The following is a 21,421-nucleotide window of genomic DNA, read 5'->3' on the forward strand; positions in this document are numbered from 1 at the left end:
AAAGCCTGTTACCACTATTGTGCTCCTACATTCAAGGTGCTTGACCAATTCCGCACAAGAACAAGCCATGAAACTGAACTCTACTCATGTATGGCCTCATCTTTAATGCCTTTCATATTTGTTTGAGAAAGTAAGGGGGTTGGTTGAGTTTAGATTGAGGGCTTGGCATTCAATGAAAATATCAAGGAGAAAGGTCAAGGCTAGAGATTTAGGTATCAGAGTGCCCTTCTTATAGGCACAGGGACCTTACCTGCATGGAAACATGCATCTGTTAGACCACTGGGAACCACTGAGCTGCCGAGATAGATGCCTTTGGTATCCTCCTGGAGGCATCTCCCGGGCTGTGCCATTGGAACTTGCCAGTCAGCCTGAATGTCGTGTGAATTGGTTCACCTGCTGGAACAGAAGCCCAGGGACTTGGCACCCTGGAATGAGGTATCTTTTAGCTCGTGAGATAAGTTATGCTTTCACAGGAAGTGAAAAGCTGCAAGAAATTATTTATGGTGGTGTGCTCAAGTCTGTGATGTAAATACTTCTGCAACTGGAATGGCCATATCTTTACTGAGCAAAACTCTTGAAAATTTGTAAGGATTACTGAAAAAGGTGGAATTTGTTTCATCTTAACATGCTAAATGGAGAATTTAACCCCCAGATAGATTTGATTTTATCATTTATGAAATTAAAGAAATAAATTATTGTTCTCATTTAGGTGTTTTGTTATAAGGGTTTAAAAAGTATTGTCAGTATTTTGGGTATTGGAGAGAATCAGTCATGAGCTTGGTGAACGACAGATACAGATGCAGTTTAGAGATCACCCAGAGGGGAATATTTTTCTGTTTTGAAACAAACACAGTTTTCAGGGAAGCAGGGTGAGATGCGACGTGGGGAGACAATATTAGTTGGAAAAATGCAAATCATGTACTTTACATTTTGTAAACTATAACATTTCTATTGCATGTAATTGTATGAAATAGGAAGTGGCTGATTATTTTATTTCAGACTTTGACCTTTTATGTTAAGTTTTGGCATAAAAGGATGTTTTAAATTTTTTCAGTGTGACACCAGAAAAAAGAAGGCCAATAAGACAGTAAAAGTGATGCGTTAATATATGGATTTTTGCCAGTGGGTTAAAAAATGAGGGGTAGGTGACTTGATACAGAGTCCTGCTATCCTGACTGTTCACTGACGAGGGCAGAGCAGCTGTTTCTTGAGAATGGCTGGGCACTGTTTTGAACATAGATATCATTTTATTTTATCTCCACAACAATCTTGAAAGATGAGTATTATCCTCATTTTTAATCTAGGAAGTTAAGTAACTTGCCCAAGGGTGGCTGAGGGTGGGGAAGTGGTAGCTGAAAAACACACACAGAATTTTGTCTAAATTATGAAGATATACTTCTGCCTCACAATTGAAATTTTATTTATAAAATGTGGAGATGTTAATGATTTTATTGCATATTTTGGTCTGCAAGTGACAGAGCTTTTAACCACCAAACTTTATGTTTTTGTTGCTTTCTGCTCAGATTTGTGACCAACAACCCGGAGCAGAAGCCTGGGATTCAGCATTCCTAGCTTTTTGCTGCCGTTTGGAAGGGTGTGTGCGTGTATGTGTGTATGTGTATCTTTAATTTCTAAGTGGTACAACTGGGAACATCTGATGAGATGAGAAGAGGACATTCTGAGGGTGGCACACAGTCATTCACAGGTGTTCTCTGCGTCGGGCTCTAGCAGTGCCCTTGTTGAACTGAACTAATAGAGCAGGAGGAAGGGACCCCAGCAAAAGCCAGCCCACCCTCTCCGGCGGCTGCTTGTGGGATGCGCCATCAAGGGCGCGCCTTTGGAATTAATTGCTGGTCTGTCTGACTCGGTTCCCAAAGAAGCCAGAGTTCAGGACACCTGAGTATTTGAGTCACACTCTCTTTTGGAACTAGAAGATGAGACTTCCAGAGGCAAGGGAGTAGATGAGAGTCGTCCCCCTTTGGCCTGATATCTTAGCGGACAGGGATGCTCTCCAGGATTGGGCTCCGCAGAGATTAGCTCTAACATGTTGTGAAATGGCAGTACCAAGGACTCCCTTGTATTCAGAAATCCTGCTTCTCTGTTATTTATTTAACTTATTATGGCAAATTTCAAACATACGTGAAAACAGAGAAACTATAGAGTATGGTGAATCCCTCTGAACCCAACTGGCCAAAGAAACCCCCACATTCATGAATAGGGGATGTCCAGTCCCGTTTCCCCCAGCTTTATTGAGGCGTAATGGGCAAATAAAAATTGCGTGTATTTAAAGTGTACAACATGTTTTGATATACGTATATATTGTGAAATAATTACCAGGGATGTCCAATTCTAAAAGGAAACACATGTTTTTATGTTTAGCAAGTGCTTTGCTCTCTAAACAAGGTTTTGAAGGAAATTATCATGAAGCAAAACTGCAAAGTTGGCTGACTGTTGCCTTCCCATTTGGAACCCCTCTCTCTTCACCCAAGACCCCACCTTCCTGCTACCCCTTCTGGCCGTCCAGTCTTCCCCCCCTGTTCACCTGAACACCTCCCCTAACCCCCAGGTTCTCCAACTGATTTCTCATGTTTTTGATATTGTAATTGTCTACTCCTAGAACTAGATTTCCAAGACCCGTCTTCCCAGAGATCACCAATATTTTATAGAAAAGAAACAGAGGACAGGAAGGGAGTGGTGATGTGGAGCAACGGCAGGAGGCAAGCTGCAGCTGTAAACCTCGAAGGAGCAGTCTCCGAAATGACTGCTTCTCTTTGGAAGGCAGATGTTTATCAGCCAGCACTCCTGGGAAGCACGGCTTGGGGATCTGCTGGGGACACGCTGGGTGCTTTTGTTGCCCAAAGGCCACAATGAGTGAGGAGGAGGGAAGCTTGACAGCTGCTCTCGGATGTGTATTCATAAAGCGACACTGAACCACATTTATGCTCGTGGCTGACCACAGACCTGTCCTCTAAGATACAGAACAGTGCTTGCACATGCCCATGTACACACATACGGGTACACACACGTGTACAAACACACGTGTACATACCATCCTGCCGATTCTGGCAGAGCACTGAGACCGATGTTCAGAAGTTCCGTCGCCAGGGCGTGGTTCCCGTGTTTTCAGCGACGGTACACAGCAGACTTGTTTCACCCGGCTCAGCAGGAGGGAATGGAGCCAGGCCTGCGGGGCGAAGCCTGGAACTGCAGGCGGCGAGGGGCCGAGCGGAAGGCAGTCCCCAGCTACTGTCAGCTCGCTCGGAAGCAGCGGCGAGATCACCAGTGTTTTAAAGGTGACCTTCCTAAGACAGTAACCCTGTCAGGTGTTCAGGATCTCAGGCACAACAGGAGGAGAGGAATTGCGCTAAGAAAGCACTTTTGTGTCAGAAAGCAGAAGTGAAGCCTTCAGCATCCCGGGAGCGCGGCCGGTTAACCGCCGTCTGTGCCGCGTGTGAGGCCGGCCGGTGGGCTGTGTGACCGACCTGGGAAGCTGACCCTTGACCTCCTTCAGGCCTGCAGGTCGGGCCCTCCCTCGCCTCCCGGGCCCATTGCTTCCGCCGCTGTGAGCGGGGAGCTGGACACGGGAGGCGGGAGCCGCGTCTGAGGATGCCGCATTCGATGCTTGAGCATCTTGGCTTCCTCCCCACCGCCAGAGCACAGCCGGAGGAAGGAGCAAGGCAGACATTTATTTGCAGGGTTCTTGGGAAAGGTTATTTTTAGGGGCGATCTTGGCAAGACAGCTTCCGGGGAATTTATTTAGATGCAGATCATGCCCTCAGTGACTTAGACATGAATTTCTCGGGCAGCCCTGGAAGTGAGGGGGGCCATTCCATACACTCGATTTATTTTGTTTTATTATTTTACTTTTAACATTTTAATTTAATTTTCTTTTTATGCAATTTAATTTTATTTCCCACTATATTGAGACGTAATTTTGTACGTGTAAGGTGTTCAATGTGTTGGTCATGGCTCAGGGCCTCCGTTCGTTATGGAGGGAATGCTGAAGGAAGGACCAAGCTCAGAGGCAGGTACCCCTGCATCTGGGTGTGCCCAGTACTGTCCCCCTCGTGGCTGTTGTCCCAGGGTGGTTATGAACGGTTCCCCTCTGACTCTCAGCAGTGATCCAGGGTAGACTGCGAACTCTGTGGCCACCATGGCCGAGGAGCTGCTGCAGGCAACCCCAGAGAAGGTTAAACTTGCGTGAGACTAGGCAGTTCAGGTAGAGGGTGGCAGTGCCTTTCCTCAGAGGACCGCCCTGTTTCTGAACTTTAAAAAAAGCAAACACTGTGAAGTACTATTCTAATGCTTCAACAAATTTATACCAGAGTCTAGTCATTTCTGACTCTTTTAATTCATGAATCCTTTAGAAGACCAAGCCCTGCGGCCTGCAGCAGGAGGAAGCCTTGTGTCCGGAGGCCCCGGGACCACCGACCCCGCATGCTGCGGTTACATTTGGTGTTTTGTGTGCTATCTGCAAGATTTCATAAATGGCTGATGTGCGCGCATGTCAGACAGTTTGATGTTAGTGTGGCTAGGCCTTCGGGTGCTTATTTTGCACCTGTCAGAAACTAAGAGTTAAACATTGTTTAACTCTTTGAGCCAAAGTCAGATCTCTGGTTTGTTCTTCTGACTGTTTTCTGTATAAAAAATAAAAAAAAACAAAAATTTACATGTTCAGACACCTGAAAACCTGGTGGTAAGTATATTTATTGTGTGATAAAGTCACATTTAATGTAAAAATTCCCCTTGTTTCTGCAATGAGACACAGGTGGGGCAGTCCCCCTTAAGACCTTTAAGAAAAACCCTGCCAGAAATCCCTGCTGGGCGACAGTGGGGTCCACTCATGACCGGTGTCTGGGGGGCTGAGTGTGCAGGACCCAGAGGATCTCTGTTCTGTGCTCTGTCCTGTGAGACAGTGGTACCTTCTCCATCAGGACTTTAAGTCGTGATTAACTCAGAAATCTAGGGTTGCTGAGTGTGTCCAGTTCAAATCCATTTTCTTTCTCAGGTAGAGATAAGGCGGATTAATGCAGTGAAGTGAGGTGACATAGTTACAGATGACCAGGGAAGAGCAAAGAGCCTGGGCTCACAGACTGTATACACATTCCCCAGTTACTGCTTGAAGATACATTTTTAAATGACTGCATAAGTCATAGGTGTTCACTATAAAAAATACAGATATGAAAATGTTAAGCCACAACTAGAGAAAACCAGTGTTAACATTTTACCACATTGCCTACCAGATCACTTTATGCTGTAAAATAGAAGCATATATTTATGGGTTTTATGCTATAATATATAATTGTCTGAAACGGCTCAGGATACAAACACTTTATTATATATTTTTGTAAACACTCTCCATGCAGCATAAGCCCTAGGGAGGAGCTTGGTGGAGGAAATTGCAGCCTGGGTCCCACAGTGCGGAGTGGGTAGGAACTTCGGACAGGCCCAGCTTCCCTGATTTTACAAATCCTTCTGTTTTCCAGAGCTTTTCCCATATGTAGATGACACCTGTAGACACACCTGCCTGGAGGCTGTTTCTGACTTAGAACTGTGCTCTGTCCAAAACACGAATGCAAAGAAGTGGTGTAGAGCAGAGAGCGGTTCTGTTGTTAATGATGTTTAATCCCGCTGTGGAGGCAGCCATTACTTTGGGTCCCTGAAAATAGTAACAGGATGGTGAAGCTGAATTAAAGACTGCTTGTGTCGCTGTCTGTGTAGTACAAGCTGCTAGCTCAGTTGTGGGCTGGGCTGGGGGAACATCAGTGTGCTTTTCTTTAAGCTTGAATTCATCCTCAAAAAGAGAATCATGAAAGCCCAATAAATGTTGCCACCGCCTAGAACCGAGCAACAGTTGGGTCTGCCTGTCACAGAGCCACGTCGTGCTCATAATTACCCAGGCTCCAAGGGAACAGGTTATTCTGGGAAGCACGGCTCAGGATCAATTGTATGCGCGGCTGTTTGTTGCGAGCCTTAAACGCTTGCTTACCAGAAAGTCCTCACAGGAATTCTCCACGCCCGGTTGCCAGCGTGGGAGAGCAGGTGCGATCCCACAGGACTCCCAGCCAGTGGCTGAGTCGGGCGCCCGGCCGCAGGACTTCTCTAAGCTCAGATGACCAGGCTCCAATAGCTTTCTTACCACTTTTTTTTTTTTTTAACCTTTTAGAGCAAAAATGACTTCAACTTTGATTCCGAAGATACATGATTGGTTAGTTTAACATGCTTCCAACCCTAAAATAGTTTGGGAAAAATCTGCATATTTGTAATCCTAACTCTTTTTTCCCCATTTAAGACTTAAAGTGGGGAGTTTCATCAAGATCATTAACTGGTCTTTAGAAGAGAAAGTGCTATTATCTTTTTTATAATTAAAATTTTGTTTTAAGAATTTTAAAACACCCCTTGGAATTAACGTAGAAATAGCCTGGACTGTGAACCAGCCTGAGACTTCGGTGCTCAGAGAAAGGTCCAATGTCCTTGCTGCATTGCCTGACTCTACCCTGAGGGTTACAGAGGCACAGGGATGAGTAATTGCAGCTGAAAAATAAGAATTGGGAGAATGATAAGGACTCCTGGGAGTGGTAGTGTACTGTTTGTAGTATATTTTCCTGAACAGGGAGGAAATTAACAGATAGTAATACATTAGCTTTTGGATAAATGTAAGATCTTTAAGAATCAGAGAAAAGTGCTAAATAATTCAACCCAAACACAGTATTATTTATGGTGACCCGTGTAAGAGGGAACATGGGGACACATGTTGGATCTTAAATGGAGAGTTTGACGTGGAAAAGGAATGCAGTAAGCCGAGACTGAAGACAGTTGTCATTTCTTCAGGACGAGGGGAGCACACTGTAATTTAAGATCAGCAAACCATAGACTTTGGTTAGTTCTGTGTACCATTCTCATGTATTAATTACTGTTTGCCTTCATCAAAATCAATAAAATTAGACAAGAATAGTGAATATTTTAGCTTACTTGAATCTTGCCCTCTTTTTAGATAAAAAGACTCTAAAACTGTGTTCATCTCTCTATCTGCATGCCTGCCTGAGTGTTTAATAAAGTGAGTTATGTGGAGGGAAAAGACAATTCTTAAAGGTAAAATCATGACATACAAATATAAAAATGGACATGTATTAAAGATGTTAACTAATTAATGACAAACTCTCCAGTTGAAGGAAAACCCAAAGGACAGGCACGTTTACAGATGAGGACCGGAGAAGACAATGCCTCAGAGGAGGCAGCTTCTCTGTGGGAGGCGGGAGGCTGTCCCTACTGAGCAGGGCGCAGTGTCTCAGGCAGGAATACAGCGCCACGCTGCCCCTTGTCAGTGGCTCCCAGGGCTGTGGGGGGCATCGAAGGGTGCCCTGGGCAAGGCACATGTTTCCCACGGAACCTCACATTTCCCCCGATGTAAGGGAGCCTCATTAGCCATTTCCCCTTTCCAAAATCCGTAGCTTCAATCTGTTCCATCCCTTGGAAGTTATGGATGAGATGCCACATACCCGAGAGGCCATTCCTTACACCAGAATTAGTCTGGGCTACATTTGGATTTGTTTAAAAAACCCAGAAGCATTTTTTTTTCTGTTAAGCAGCCTCAGGATTTTACCTTTCTTTATGTTTCCCAAACAGCTCGGGGACTAAATGAAGTCAGTCTATGAGCCTGGCGAGTGAAGCCTAAGTTCACGGCTCGGAATTTCTGAGTCAGAGCAGACCTGGAAAGGACGGTCTTCAAGCTCCAAGAGAGCTGTCCTCACCTGCTCACTAGAGGCTCACCCATTCGCCTGGGCCTATTTTTAGGTGCCCTCAGTGGTGAGGTTGCCTTTTATTTTTTACAAGGTTGTGCTTTTTGGAGGCAAGATTAGAGAGAGTCTTTTTGACATTTAAGGATTCTGTAGTTAAGTTTGACAGGATAATAACACTTTTAAAAAGCCTGGAACGTGAGCAGATACAGATTTTTAGCTCCTCAGTCTTTTTTTTCCCTCCAATTTAAAAAAATTGATTGATGTTCTCTCTGATCTGTCCCAGAAAGTCTGACAAATAAGATGCTATTTAACAAATAGTTACTGATGCCACTGTGTTCCTGTCATGTGTAGAACAGAAAGCAAAATCCCTGCTTTCCCCGAGTCACTTCCAGTGCTGCTGGCGATGTTTGTGGCATTCCTGCCCCTTAATTCTAAAGTGTTTGGTCTTCTCACACCCCTGGGAAGAGACCTGAAGTCCTGTTCTTAGGTGGAATTTGTCAGGGTGAATCTTACTGTCTTTGAGTGATTAGATTTGTATCCATGAGTTTCCCTGGAACCCAGGTTAAAAGCAGTGTTTTGCTACTGTTGAGATTTCAATTCATTTATGATGGAAATTTTCACAGCTTAAACTTGAGGTATGGAAAAGTTGAACAGGCACCGGCTCTGGGTATGTGAGCTGAGGCACCCCTGCTGGGGGCCGGCCTCTCTGGGTGACAGAGGCTGGAGAAGGCAGGCTTGAGGCTGCGGTGTCTGCTGGGGTCCTTCAGTGTGTAGCATGTGCGCTTGCAGGCCGGCGAGTCCCAGGAAACCATCGTGGCTTCCACGGCCGCAGAGTGCGTGCAGTTTGGCTTTTTATTCAAGTCTGTTTTAAGGCTTTTCGTCTCTGCTCTACTGTGAACCAAGTCCTGATTTGCATATAACCCTTTATATTAATTGTCCCTTAGGAATATGTTTTTTAAAAAAATACATGGGCAACATTAATTTTACCCCCGTCAGCAAAAACTAATGTTTTGAAACCCTGTCCTTGGGGAGCTAAGATGCACTAATGCCATTTGTCCCTAAAACAGGCCAGCACTTGGGTAGATGAGGCCTGGCTTATTCTCTTTCAGTTTAAACCCCAAGCACCCCAGTTTCTCTGAATCACCATCCTGCGACTCTAAGTGTTTATATGTATGAAATATTTTCCATTCTCTTACAATTCATCAGACTTCTAGTTTAATTAGGTCAATAGTGCAGCCCTCAGGGGAGGAGATAAGCCACAGGGGAGGCGAGCTGACTTGCCCACACCCGACACTGAGCTGGTCACAGAGCCAGACATTGAGCTGGTCACAGAGCCAGGCTTCAGATTTTGAGGGATTGCTAGTGACCTGTCACCTGCCCTGTTATCTAGCAGGATCTGGGAGACCAAGCAGAGATTTGTGGGCAGGGAATGAAAGGGCTGCTTACTGTGGAGCTAGATGCTTATGTGAGTTGTGATAACATTCGGGCTCCAGATGGACTCCAAGAAGTCTGGTCATTGGTGGCAGCATATGCAGGGTCCTTAGACTCAGCCCTCTCCTGCCTACATGACTCTTGCTTTTTCTACTTTTTAAATGTCGGGCGAGAGAAGCTGATAGGTGCTCCTGGGCACTTGGTAGCCTTGAAGCTTTGGAATTTTTCAAGATCAGAGGATGACCCAGTGTCCGCTGTGCTGGAGAGTCAGCCACCACTGTGAGTGACTTCTGGTTCCCGGGAACTTCCCTGACGTCAGTGTAATGACAGAGGAAACACTTTTTAAATGTTTTTAAAAGAAGGTTGGGTGTCTAGATACTTAAATTGAGGCCCCACTGCTGACTTCTGATGTGACTGTGGAGTGGCCCCCCGTCTGGGGCATTGTAGCATTTGCACAGACCCAGAGCAGGTTCCCCTGTGATGGTGGGTCGGCATCCCTCTGGCTGTGGGGTCGTGAAGCTTCGTAGGGAACCAGCACCTGCCAGTACCTGCTCTGTCTAAGGGTGGGGTCTCCTGTCTTAAATGCTGACGTCATATTTGCCTCAGGGAAGCAGCCCTGACCCCCACCTCCTGCCTTAGCCAGGGATTTACAAGGGTGTGCAGCTTTCTACAGCCCCCTTCCTTTTCAAGTATGTGGAAAGGACCGGGAAAGCCATTAGAAAGAATCTTGGCAAATTGGGAATTTGTGAAGTAGAAAAGAAAACACTGTAACATGATTATTGTAAGTGGGAACATAAATGGGGCATATTTAGAAAATGCACTTAACTGAGCTGTTTGGTGGAGCTTTAACGAGAGGGTGTGTGGACCCATTGGGATAGGCTTTTGATCGCAGCATTGATATTTCTTCTCCTCCTGATAAGCTTTTGAACTGGGTCATATAGTTAGTTGATCGTGACAGTTATTATTCCTTTTCCATAGATGGGGATGTGTGAGGACATAAAGGGCAAATAGTTGTGTGGTGTCAGAGTCAGAAATAGAACCCGACCTCTGCGCCACAGCTGCAGTTGGACCGGGTCCACTTGCTCTCCAGGTGCCCCCCCAGGGCCACTGCCCGTTTCCTGGGGCTCGGCTGTCCCACCCCAGAGGGTACAGGGCCTGGAATTGGCACCGTGGACTTCTTGATGTCTTGACTCACTAAGGAAAGTAAATGCTGAAAATCAGAGAGCACTTGGACACCGCCCAAACCTTCTGACCTGGCAGACGATGCTGTTTTATGATTAGCGGGTTTAGGAGCGGAGCCATCAGCCTGCTTCCACCCAGCTTCCCCCTGCAGGCCCTCCCCAGTGTCCCAGCCTCAGTCCACCCTGCTCTGTGTCGTTCAGAAAAGCCTCAAGACTGTGATGAGTCTCCATTTCAGGAAAAGAGTTACATAGTATTTTATGTAATTATTATCAAAGTCAAAGCTGGTTTGCCTGGCCAGCTTGACTCAGAGGTTGAGCATCGACCTATATGATCCAGGAGATAGTGGTTCAATTCCTGCTCAGGGCACATGCCGGGGTTGCGGGCTCAGTCCCCAGTAGGGGATGTGCAGGAGGCAGCTGATCAATGACTTTTTCATCATTGATGTTTCTATCTCTCTCTCTCTCTGAAATCAACAAAGACACATTTTTTAAAAAAAGTAAAAGCTGGTCTAAAAAGTGTAAAGGAGACTTTTTATTTGGAGAAAATGCAAAAATAAATTGGACAGTCTTCGGGAAGCCAGCTCTGGAGGACTTATCAAAAAGAAGTGATAATTAACCCCATGAAACACACTCATGGCCAGAACTGTGCCAGACTCAGGACTGATTTTTTGGTCCTCATTTGTGTGTCCAGATGATAAACTCATTCAGGTGAAGATGTGAACTTGTGTTATATAAATAACCTGAATAATGACAGTTATTACTCATTTTGATTAATAGACCTTTTCCTGTCTTTCAATGGGACGGTCTACAACATAGGTGGTTATGTCTATAGATTTAATTAACTTGAAACCAAATTCACATGCACAGCATTCAGTAGCACAGCCTATCTCAACATTTCCACAGGACCCATGTGCTTTTTTCCACTCAGCACATATTATACCTTTAACTTTGAAGGAGATAGTGGTGTTACAGTTCTTAGGGTTTGAGACTTTGCTGGTAGGCTCTTCACGAAAGAAGAAATGGCCTTGCACACCATCTGTGGGCTCACAATTTCTGCTCACATATTCCTGAGAAACTCCTTCAGCGAATATCTTTCTCAACCACCATGTCTCGGGGTTGAGGAGAGTTTTCTGGGCTCTAGCTTACGCCCAGGAATATAACTGAGGAGACGCTGTTGATGGTTTGAATATCCTTCAGACCTATGGCATGAACACACAGTATTGCAAGTCATGGGAGCACAGCCTTTTATGACCCCCATGCCCTCTCCTCTGCTTCCTGTGCCTGGAGAGTTTCTGTACTGTGGCCAGGGAGGGCCATATGGGGCAGGGGGACCAGGCTGCGCCTACAGGACTGCCCACCCTGGCCTGTGACTCAAGGGTAGTCATTCCTTATGTTTCAAGAAGAGATGCTGAGGTCTGCTCCCAAGTCTTAGGGGTATACACAGTGAGACAGTGACTCCCACTGCTGCCCATTTCTCTGGGTGACTCAACACTGTCCCTTAGCTTGTCATGAGCTGCTCTGTAGGGTAACAAGGACTGGAAACACCTGCCTTTTCCTTTCCACAGACAAATGCTTCTGTGTTTCCCTCTTGGTTCTCTTTACTTCAAGGTGTGGAGGAACAGGGGTGAGCTGCTGTGCAGGAGAGAGGGGCAGCAAGGTCTGAGCTGCAAGCAAGATGGAAGGCTAGCCAGACGTGACAGGGCAACTTCCACGCCAGCTGTGAGCTGGGAGATGTTGGCTTCTTGCCTTAATGGTCTATGTCTGGTTCATAGACACCATTTCCCTTAGGAAAGGACAGCCCTTGGTAATGTGGTTTGAACCACGGAGCCTGGACCTACCTTTAGTCCATCTTAGTTCTCCATGATTTAGTTCCCATGGACCTTAGAGATGCCTGTTGTTATCAAACAGCAAGAAAATCCACAAAGAAACCTTCAAGTGAAATGGGTGGGGTTTTGTCTCTGCCGCTGTTGCTTTGTTTTTAAATCCTCCGTACTTTTGAGGCTTTTCATAGAAACCAAGGACATTGGGAAATGTGTAGGAACAGTCTCCGTCGGCCGTAGGAATTAAAACTGTAAATAGAATAAAATTAAACATTCTGATAGAGCTTAAAGTTTCTTTTCAGAGTGCAGGCCTCTTTGCAAACTGTTATCACAGAGCTATTGGGGTCTTTTTTCACATTTGAACTGGTTGGGTACCACCTTATTGGCTCTGAGGGATACTCTTTAAAGATAGTGATGCTTTGCTTCCGGTCAAGGTGGCGGCATGGGTAAGCACTGTGCTCGCCTCGTCCCACAACCACATCAGAATTGCAGCTGAACTACAGAACAGCCTCATTCAGAACCAACAAGTTTGGCTGAACAGAAGTCCTATAACTAAGGATTTACAGAAGAATCCATATCCAGACTGGTAGGAGGGGCTGAGATGCTGAATGGGCTGGTCTCACACCCACATGTGGTAGATAAAAATTGGGAGGGATATCTTGGCTGTGGAGGTTCTTCCTGAGGAGTGAAGGGCTCCAGCCCCCCAGTCCAGGGTTCCAGTGCCAAGAAGAGAAGCCCTCATAACTTCTGGATGTGAAAACCAGTGGAGATTGTGGCTGAGTGATACAGAGGCTGTTGGAGTCCCAGGTGTCCTGTGCAGAGGCTTACTCGTACTCATTGCCTCTGAGCTCCAGCCCTGGGACAGCAGCTCAAAAGGCACCAGTGACATACAGGGAAGAACTGAATTGTTGGGCTTCTGGGCAAAGGCTGGAGAGGCAGCTTTCTCCCAGACATAGGTGCCAGCAGAGGCCATTGTTCCTTTGTTGAGCCCTCCCCGCACCAAACCCCGAGATGGGCACCCTATCTGAGTCTCCATCAACCTGGTTAACACCAATCACCCCGCCCTGGTAATTCTTTGAGACCCTACCCCACCTAACTTGCAGGCCCACTGAAGCTGCTTCCAATGACTTTTTCATACAAATGGCCTTTCTTGGCTCATACTGCAGACTTTCCTAAAACCTCTCAAAGGTTCACAAACCCAAAGAAGCGGCATCTGGCATTGGCATGCCCATATCTCTTGCTAAGAAGCCCAAGCAGTCATTAGTGGCAGCCAGTCTTAGTTCAAGGCTTAGACTCTCCCAGGCACCTCTAAGCCAAGAACAAGTAGCAGCAATGAAGGTCCAACTACAACAGAAGGGTACACACAACCCACACAGGGGGCACACCTAGAGCAACAGGCTCAAGTGACCAGGGAGACTGCACCACTGGGCCCCGTAGGACACCTACTACACAAGGCCACTCTACCAAGACTGGGAGATGTAGCAGTTCTACCTAATACATAGAAACAAACATAGCAAGACAGACAAAATGAGGAGACAAAGAAACATGTCCCAAATGAGAGAACGTAACAAAACTCCAGAGAAAGAACTAAACAAAATGGAGACAAGCAATCTGACAGATGCAGAGTTCTAAACACTGGTTCTGAGGATGCTCATTGAACTTAGTGAGAAGTTCAACAAAAAGATAGGAAACATAAAAATGGAGATAGAAAACATGAAAAAGAACCAGTCAGAAATGAAGAATACAGTAAATGAGATGAAGAATACACTAGAAGGAATCAACAGTAAATTAGATGAAAGAGATGATTGAATCAGCGATTTGGGATATAAGGTAGCGGAAAACACCCAGTCAGAACAGAAAAAAACAAACAAACAAAAAAACCAGAACAAAACAAAAAAAAAACAAGAATAGTTTAAGGTGCCTCTGGGACAACATCAAGTGTACCAACATGAGCATTATAGGGGTACCAGAAGGAGAAGAGAGAGAGCAAGGGATTGAGAACCTCTTTGAAGAAATGACAGAAAACTTCCTGGTGAAGGAAGCAGACATACAGCCCAGGAAGCACAGAGAATTCCAAACAAGATGACTCCAAAGAGGCCCACACCAAGATACATCATAATTAAATGCCAAAGTTTAAAGACAAAGAATCTTAAAAGCAGCAAGAGAAAAGCAGTTAGTTACCTACAAGGCAGCTCCCATAAGACTGTCAGCTGATTTCTCAACAGAAGCTTTTCATGCTAGAGGGATTAGCATGAAATATTCAAAGTGATGAAAATCAAGGACCTACAACCAAGATTACCCAGCAAAACTGTTATTTAAAATCGAAGGACAGATAAAGAGCTTCCAAGACAAGAAAAAGCTACTGGAGTTCATCACCACCAAAGTAGTAGTATAAGAAAGTTAAAGAGATTTCTTTAAGAAGAAGAAGGGAACAAAGATAAACAATGTGAATAATAAAATGTCAATAACTACTTATCTATCAGCAATTACTTTAAATGTAAATGGATTAAATGCTCCAGTCAAAAGACATAGGGTGGCTGAATGAATAAGAAAAGAAGACCCAAATATATGCTGCCTACAGGAGACTCACTTCAGATAGAAGATACACAGACTGAAAGTAAAGGGATGGAAAAAGATATTTCATTAAAATTAAAACAAGAAAAAAGCTGGAGTAGCAATACTTATACCAGCCAAAATAGACTTTAAAACAAAGGCTATAACAAGAGACAAAGAAAGACCCAGCAGTTCCACTTCTGGGTATTTATCTGAAGGATCCCAAAACAGTAATTTGAAAGAATATATGCACCCCTGTTCATCGCAGAGTTATTTACAATAGCCAAGATATGGAAGCAACCTAAGTGCCCATCAATAGGTGAATGATAAAGGAAAAGTGATGCATATATACAATGGAGTATTATTCAGCCACAAAAAAAGAACAAAATCTTGCCATTTGTGACAACATGGATGGACCTACAGGCTGTTGGGCTGAGTGAAATCAGAGAGAAAGACAAATGCTATATGATTTCACTTATACAGTAAAAACATCACAGGCTCCATATTCAGCAAGCAAAACTACTTTGAAGGTGTTGGTTTTTTAACTAACAATGCTAAGACTAATAAAAAAACACTAAAAAACAAAATAAACAACAGAAACAGACTCATAGATACAGAGAACCAACTGATGGCTGCCAGATTGGTGTTGGTGGGGGGTTTTAGAGGGAATGGGTGAAAAAGGTAAAGTGATTAAGAAATAAAATTTGATAATTAAAAAATAGTCATGGGGATGCATAGGGAATATAGTCAATAATACTGTAATAACTGTATTGTGTCAGGTGGGTACTAGATTTATTTGGGCGATCACTTTGTAAGTTATAATAAAATGCCTAATCACTATATTGTATACCTGAAACTAATATAATTTTTGTATGTCAAATATAATTGAAAGATAAAAATTATTTTTTAAAAAGATAGACACTTTATTAGACTTAACTAAAAATATTGACTTTATGATTAAATTCATTCTCTGATTTGTACAACTGAAAATTCCTTATGGTAACTTACCTTTATGGTATGTATACCTATAGAAAAGTGGCATCACATAGACTTCACAGGATTCCAGAATGGGGTCAGGAAGCTTGCATTGATTTCAGGAGCAGCTTGGGGTTATGTCCAGAAGGGCTCTAGTAATTTCATTGTGAAGGGACTTAACATGGTAACATGGTAAGGTAATTTGCACCAGCAATATTTGCCCATTTTAAGTAGAAGCTAAATAAAAACAACTGTATAAGTATTTTATTTCATTATATTTTCTATCAATTCCATTTAAAAAAATCACAACCTGCTATTCTCTTGTGCCTTTCCCAAAAGTTAGGTATATGATTAGTCTTAGCATTGTTAGTTAAAAAACCAACACCTTCAAAGTAGTTTTGCTTGCTGAATATGGAGCCTGTGATATTTTTACTATAAGAACTTAGTTGTCTGGAAACAACCTAAATATGCATCCTTAGGGAACTAGTTACATGAAGTTACATAAAGTATGGTTATATACCACAGTGGAATATTATGCAGCCATAAAAAGAAATGATTCTACTGATTTGGGATGATCTATAGATTACGTTTTTTCAGTGGATGAAAAAAAAGCAGCCAGGTACAGAGCAATGTGTACACTATCATTTGTGTTGAAGGGGTAGAAAAAGATGTGTGCATCTGTGTATTTACACCTGTGTAGAGCATCCCTGGAGAGATGTTGGTTCCCTCTGGGCAAGGACACTGGATGGCTGGGAACAAGGTGACAGGGAGGCTTTCCACTTCAAGCCTTTGTACACTTGAATTTTGAACCAAGGAAATGTATATCCTATTCAAAAAGCAGGTACATAAAATTAATATTAATATTTAATATTTAAGTAAATAAATCATAGACTCCTGTAATAATCTTACCTTCAAAAACCAGAATTTCATTACCTAGAGTAGCACTGTCAAATCGAGCTTCCAGTGATGCTAGGAGTGGTCTGTGTCTGCACAGGCCACGTGTGGCTTTTTAAAAAATGGAATACTTTTAAAATATATATATCTTTTTTGATTTCAGAGAGAGGAAGGGAGAGGGAGAGAGAGAGAAACACCAATGAGAGAGTCATTGATCGGCTGCCTCCTGCACGCCCCCTGCTGGGGATCAAGTATGCAGCCTGAGCATGTGCCCTGACTGGGAATTGAACCGTGATTTCCTGGACCATAGGTCGATGCTCAACCACTGAGCCACGCTGGCCAGGCTATGTGTGGCTTTTGAGCACTCAGAAGGTGGCTTGTGCAGCCGAGGAACTAAATGTCTAATTTTCTCTAGTTTTAATTTACATTGAAATGGCCATATGTGACTAGTGCCTACCACATGGGTTGGGTACAGATCTAGAATAGATGGCTTAGATTATCTCTTCTGTTTAGACTTGACTAAAATTTACGTGTGTTTTGGGAAAAGTAATTATCAGTTTAGACTGTCGGGGGACATTTTATTGTTGCAAATCCAAGAAAATGCCTCTATTTTCTTTTTGCCCTAGAATTTAATGCCATCACATATTTCTTGCAATAAGTGCCTATTAGTAAGATTAGAAAATCCTCTTTATTACCCAGAAAAATCATTTTAATGGAAACTGTCTGCTTGTGGCCTTCCTTGGAACAGTCTGTTTTTGAGAGGTTCATTTTCTCGTGTCTAACAGCCTATTTGTGTGTCTCTGCCCAGTGTCACCCGCGGGCACTTTGTTCTTGAGCCCAGCAGCTGTTGTGAGGCTAGGGGACAGTTTGCATTCTTAGCCAGCAGCTGCCAGGAGCGTTTCTAATCTGGTGTTGGCAGGAAATAGTGCACAAGTGGAAGCCAAGTCAAAAGAAGCTTGAAAAATAAGCAGAACGACTTTGGAAGCCACCTCACATGCAGTTGTCTCTCCTCTGGGGATCGCCTGGAAACTTTTTAACATAGCTGCACCCGGAGCCCTTCGGGGCAGGGCCATGTCTAATTGTCTTTAAAATCCAGGCCTACGCCAGGAGGAGGGTATTACCACTGCTATTAATTTTTTAATGATTGACGATGCTGCAAATTTGTTTAATTGACTAGTGACTAACTTAAAACTGCTGTTCATCCGGCTAATGCGGAGATAATTAATGGTGATGGGTCCCTCCTTTCTCTCCCTTTCTGCTACACAATACCACCCACCCTTTGCTCCTACGTGAGACATTTCAACAGTGTGCACACATTATTTATTCATCCGTTTTGCAGGCAAGCTTATACAGAGTGAGCACATCCTGATTTAGCCCATCTTTCCCGCAGTATAAGGTTTTCAGGAGGTGAAGGCATAGGTGTAAATGCGGTGCCTTGTCAAACGAAAGGCAAGAAGTCCTCAGGTTGGTATACCAACTAAAAGGTTTTGTCTCTAAAGAGGAAATTTTACTAAAACCTTACCCTTGGGCCTCAGATCATTCTTTGCACCACAGCCTGCTTGACAGCCCCAGCCTCTGAGCTCCCCAGAAGGCGGAGCCAACGCAGGTGACCCCGTGGAGGGGGTGCCCTGCAGGCTGTGCTGAGCTGAGTGCGTTCCCTTGCAGACCTTCACTGCCTGGTGTAACTCCCACCTCAGGAAAGCTGGCACCCAGATTGAGAACATCGAGGAGGACTTCAGGAACGGCCTGAAGCTCATGCTGCTGTTGGAAGTCATCTCAGGTGGGTACGAAGGGTGTCTTCGGTATCGCACCCAGCCCTGCACTCATGCACATGAGCAGCTGGTGGCCTCCAGGTATAGACACTGCACCTCAAGTTCCCCTGAACCCACTGGGCATGAACATGGTGCTATCAGCAAAGAAAGCCTCTCGAAGAGCAGTCTCTGGGAGTTATTTTTCTATTCAAAAAAGGGAGTGTATTCTGTTTAAAATTGACATATTAAAGTAGTGTTTATATCACCCACCTTGTAACAAAATAGAAGAAAAAGTGACATTTATTTAATAACCCACCATGCTGCCCTCTCTACTCTTAGTCCAGCTTACATGTTGGCATAACCAGGGGGTCATATTGTGCCCTGAATGTCAGTTGGCTGGTTTAGCCTTTGGGCTAGAGAATGGGTCACCCTTGAAGGGGTGTGACTGGGAAGAGCGATAACAAATCTGCCCTGATCCATGTATCTTCATCATCAGGTGTCTGAGAGGAGCCCTGGCAGCCACCTCTATGGTTTGAACTAGCTGCCCTGATTGACAGCTAGTCAGCAACCCCAAATGCTCTAGGACATCAGGCAGCGTCCCTCTTTACTCATTTGTAATTTAGCTCATAGCCCCAACTGGACACTCTCAGCAGATCTGAAAAGCCCATGGCCTTGGTAGCATGGCTCCCCACTGGTCCATTTGATCGTGAAGGTTTTTTGGCTAATGTTCCTTCTTCATGTGATTTGGAAACCGGGGCACATCAGAAACAGATGACCGTCTCCATCTGAGGAAGGCATGGACTTAGAATTTTCGCATTTGATTCTGCATCAGGGGGCTGGTTTGTCTGTCTACACTGATCTATTTTCATTCGACAGGGGAAAGGCTGCCCAAACCTGACCGAGGAAAAATGCGATTCCACAAAATTGCCAATGTCAACAAAGCCTTGGATTACATCGCGAGCAAAGGCGTGAAGCTAGTGTCCATCGGGGCTGAAGGTGAGCTGTCGTTGGAACAACCCTGCTGCCACCCTGACCTCACGGTGGGACTGCACTGGATGCCGCGTGGGCCAGGCTCTCCCAAGGCCCTGAGCACAGAGATGAGAAGAGATGGTGCATGAATGGCAGACCAGGGCCCTCGGGTTCTCTGTAAAGAATAGAGTCAAATATAACGCCATCCTCTCCGAACCTATTGTAGGAGTGAGAAAGAGCTTACACATCTCAAGGACTCTCAGTGAGAACCAATTATAAGAAGGAAATGCCTCTTTGTTCTCCGTGGGAGGTCAGGAGTCCCTGTGAGTTTGGCAGGAGCTGGGGTCGCCCTGCCTCTCATGAACCTGCCACCTGGAGCCTGGAAGGACCAGGTGAAGATGAGCCTGTGTCCTCTGTATTTCATTACAGGGGTCCCCCCATATCTGCTGTTTCACTTTCTATGGTGTCATTACCCATTGCCAACCATGGTCTAAAAATATGAAGTGGAAGGTCCCAGAAAGAAACAATATCTAAGTTTTAAAGTATACACTGTCTGAGTAGCATGCTGAAGTCTCGCTCTGTCGCACTCCATCCTGGCATATGAATCATCCCTTTGTCCCTCATCTCCACCCTGTGTGTGCTCCTCGCCCGTTAGTCACTTAGTAGCCCTGTGGTCATCAGATCCACTGTGATGATGATACGGCAGTGCTTGTGTTCAAGTCACCCTTATTTACTTAGTCATGGCCTAAAGCGTGAGAGTAGCGGTGCTGGCGACTCAGACACTCCAAAGGGAAGCCATAAGTGCACCCTCTAAGTGAAAAGGGTGTTGAGCATGGGGTTCGGTACTGTCCTCGGTTTCCGGCATCCAGTGGGGTGTTGGGATGTTCCCCCGAGGACAAAGGGCCGCAACTGTATTTAGAACCTTACTCATCTAGTCTTTAAACTTTGCAGACTCATGGGTTGTTTTCAGTGATTACGCATAAGTAAGATTTGTGCTTGTTACTAACGCAGAATTCATTTAAACAGGAGAAATTTGGTTATGAATATCGTATTTTTTACTAGACACACTAGTCAAACATAAACTGGTCTTTCCATGTATATATTTTTTCCAATAGCTGTGGAGTCAAAACTTATAAGAGACATAACTTATAGGAATACTTTACGTACTGATTATGTTATCTTTACACTAGTCTGTTGTTGGTTTTTCTTTCCTAAAGAAATTGTTGATGGCAACGTGAAGATGACGCTGGGCATGATCTGGACCATCATCCTCCGCTTTGCTATTCAGGACATTTCAGTTGAAGGTAAAGATGTGCTTAAAATCTGAGTGTGTTAAGAGTCAGAGTAACTCGCAAGCCGACCTTACAAATTAAAATCTGAATGTGGTTTTATAAAACTGAACAGCCACATACATGATTGAATGAAAGATCTGTAAGTGGTTTTTACAAGTTTTGTGTGTATGGGGAAGACCCCACAATGCCTCTTCATTCATGGGTGTAGAATCGTTTTGGAAAACATGAGCAAATGCTCAGAACAGAAGTCGCTTTTTAAAATGAACATTTTTTGAGCTTCTTATTGCTTATTATACTAGTACGTTCTCAAGTATAACAGAATTCTTTAGACTTACAGCTGAAACACTATTTTTTTTAGGCACAAAATATAATTAATTGAAATCCAAGTTTGTTTGTTTGCCCACCCTTCCTCCCTCACTCCTTCCATCCTTTCTTCCTTCCCTCGCTCCCTCCCTTCCCTCTGAGTCCCAATTCTTGGTGCTGCTATTGAAGATGAAAATCTTTAGTCCTACATCCACTGTACTCCTAAATATTTTAATGAATTCAGCACTGTTGGAAAACTGTCAAATGAACATTTTTAAAATTAGAAAATTGCCTGTTTAGCTCTCAAATCACAAAATATATAGTTGAACATATTTAAGGATGGTTTGAATTGTCCAGTCAGCCTCCCTAATTTTGTCACCTAACAGGTAACCAGGTACCTGCATGGTGAGGCGTGGGGCCATTGTTTATAATTCTGCCCAGGACTGAATACCCCCTGATGCTGGTCTTTTAAAGTGATTTTAGTTACTAACCAACCAACAAACATTAAAAATC

At 44.2% G+C, this 21,421-nt stretch overlaps 1 protein-coding gene across 2 annotated transcripts in view; it reads left to right on the forward strand.

Moving 5' to 3' along the window:
• The window catches only part of ACTN2 (actinin alpha 2), a 69,841-nt gene that overhangs the window by 7,547 nt on the left and 40,873 nt on the right, over positions 1-21,421 (forward strand). For both annotated transcript variants that reach the window (XM_081123917.1, XM_081123916.1), the window contains exons 2-4: positions 18,259-18,373; positions 19,221-19,340; positions 20,531-20,617. In XM_081123917.1, the coding sequence (XP_080980043.1) occupies positions 18,259-18,373; positions 19,221-19,340; positions 20,531-20,617 (322 nt within the window). The remainder of the gene's footprint in view (positions 1-18,258; positions 18,374-19,220; positions 19,341-20,530; positions 20,618-21,421) is intronic.

The sequence above is a fragment of the Miniopterus schreibersii genome (genome assembly GCF_964146895.1).
Source record: "Miniopterus schreibersii genome assembly, chromosome: 21".
Lineage (NCBI taxonomy): Eukaryota > Metazoa > Chordata > Mammalia > Chiroptera > Miniopteridae > Miniopterus > Miniopterus schreibersii.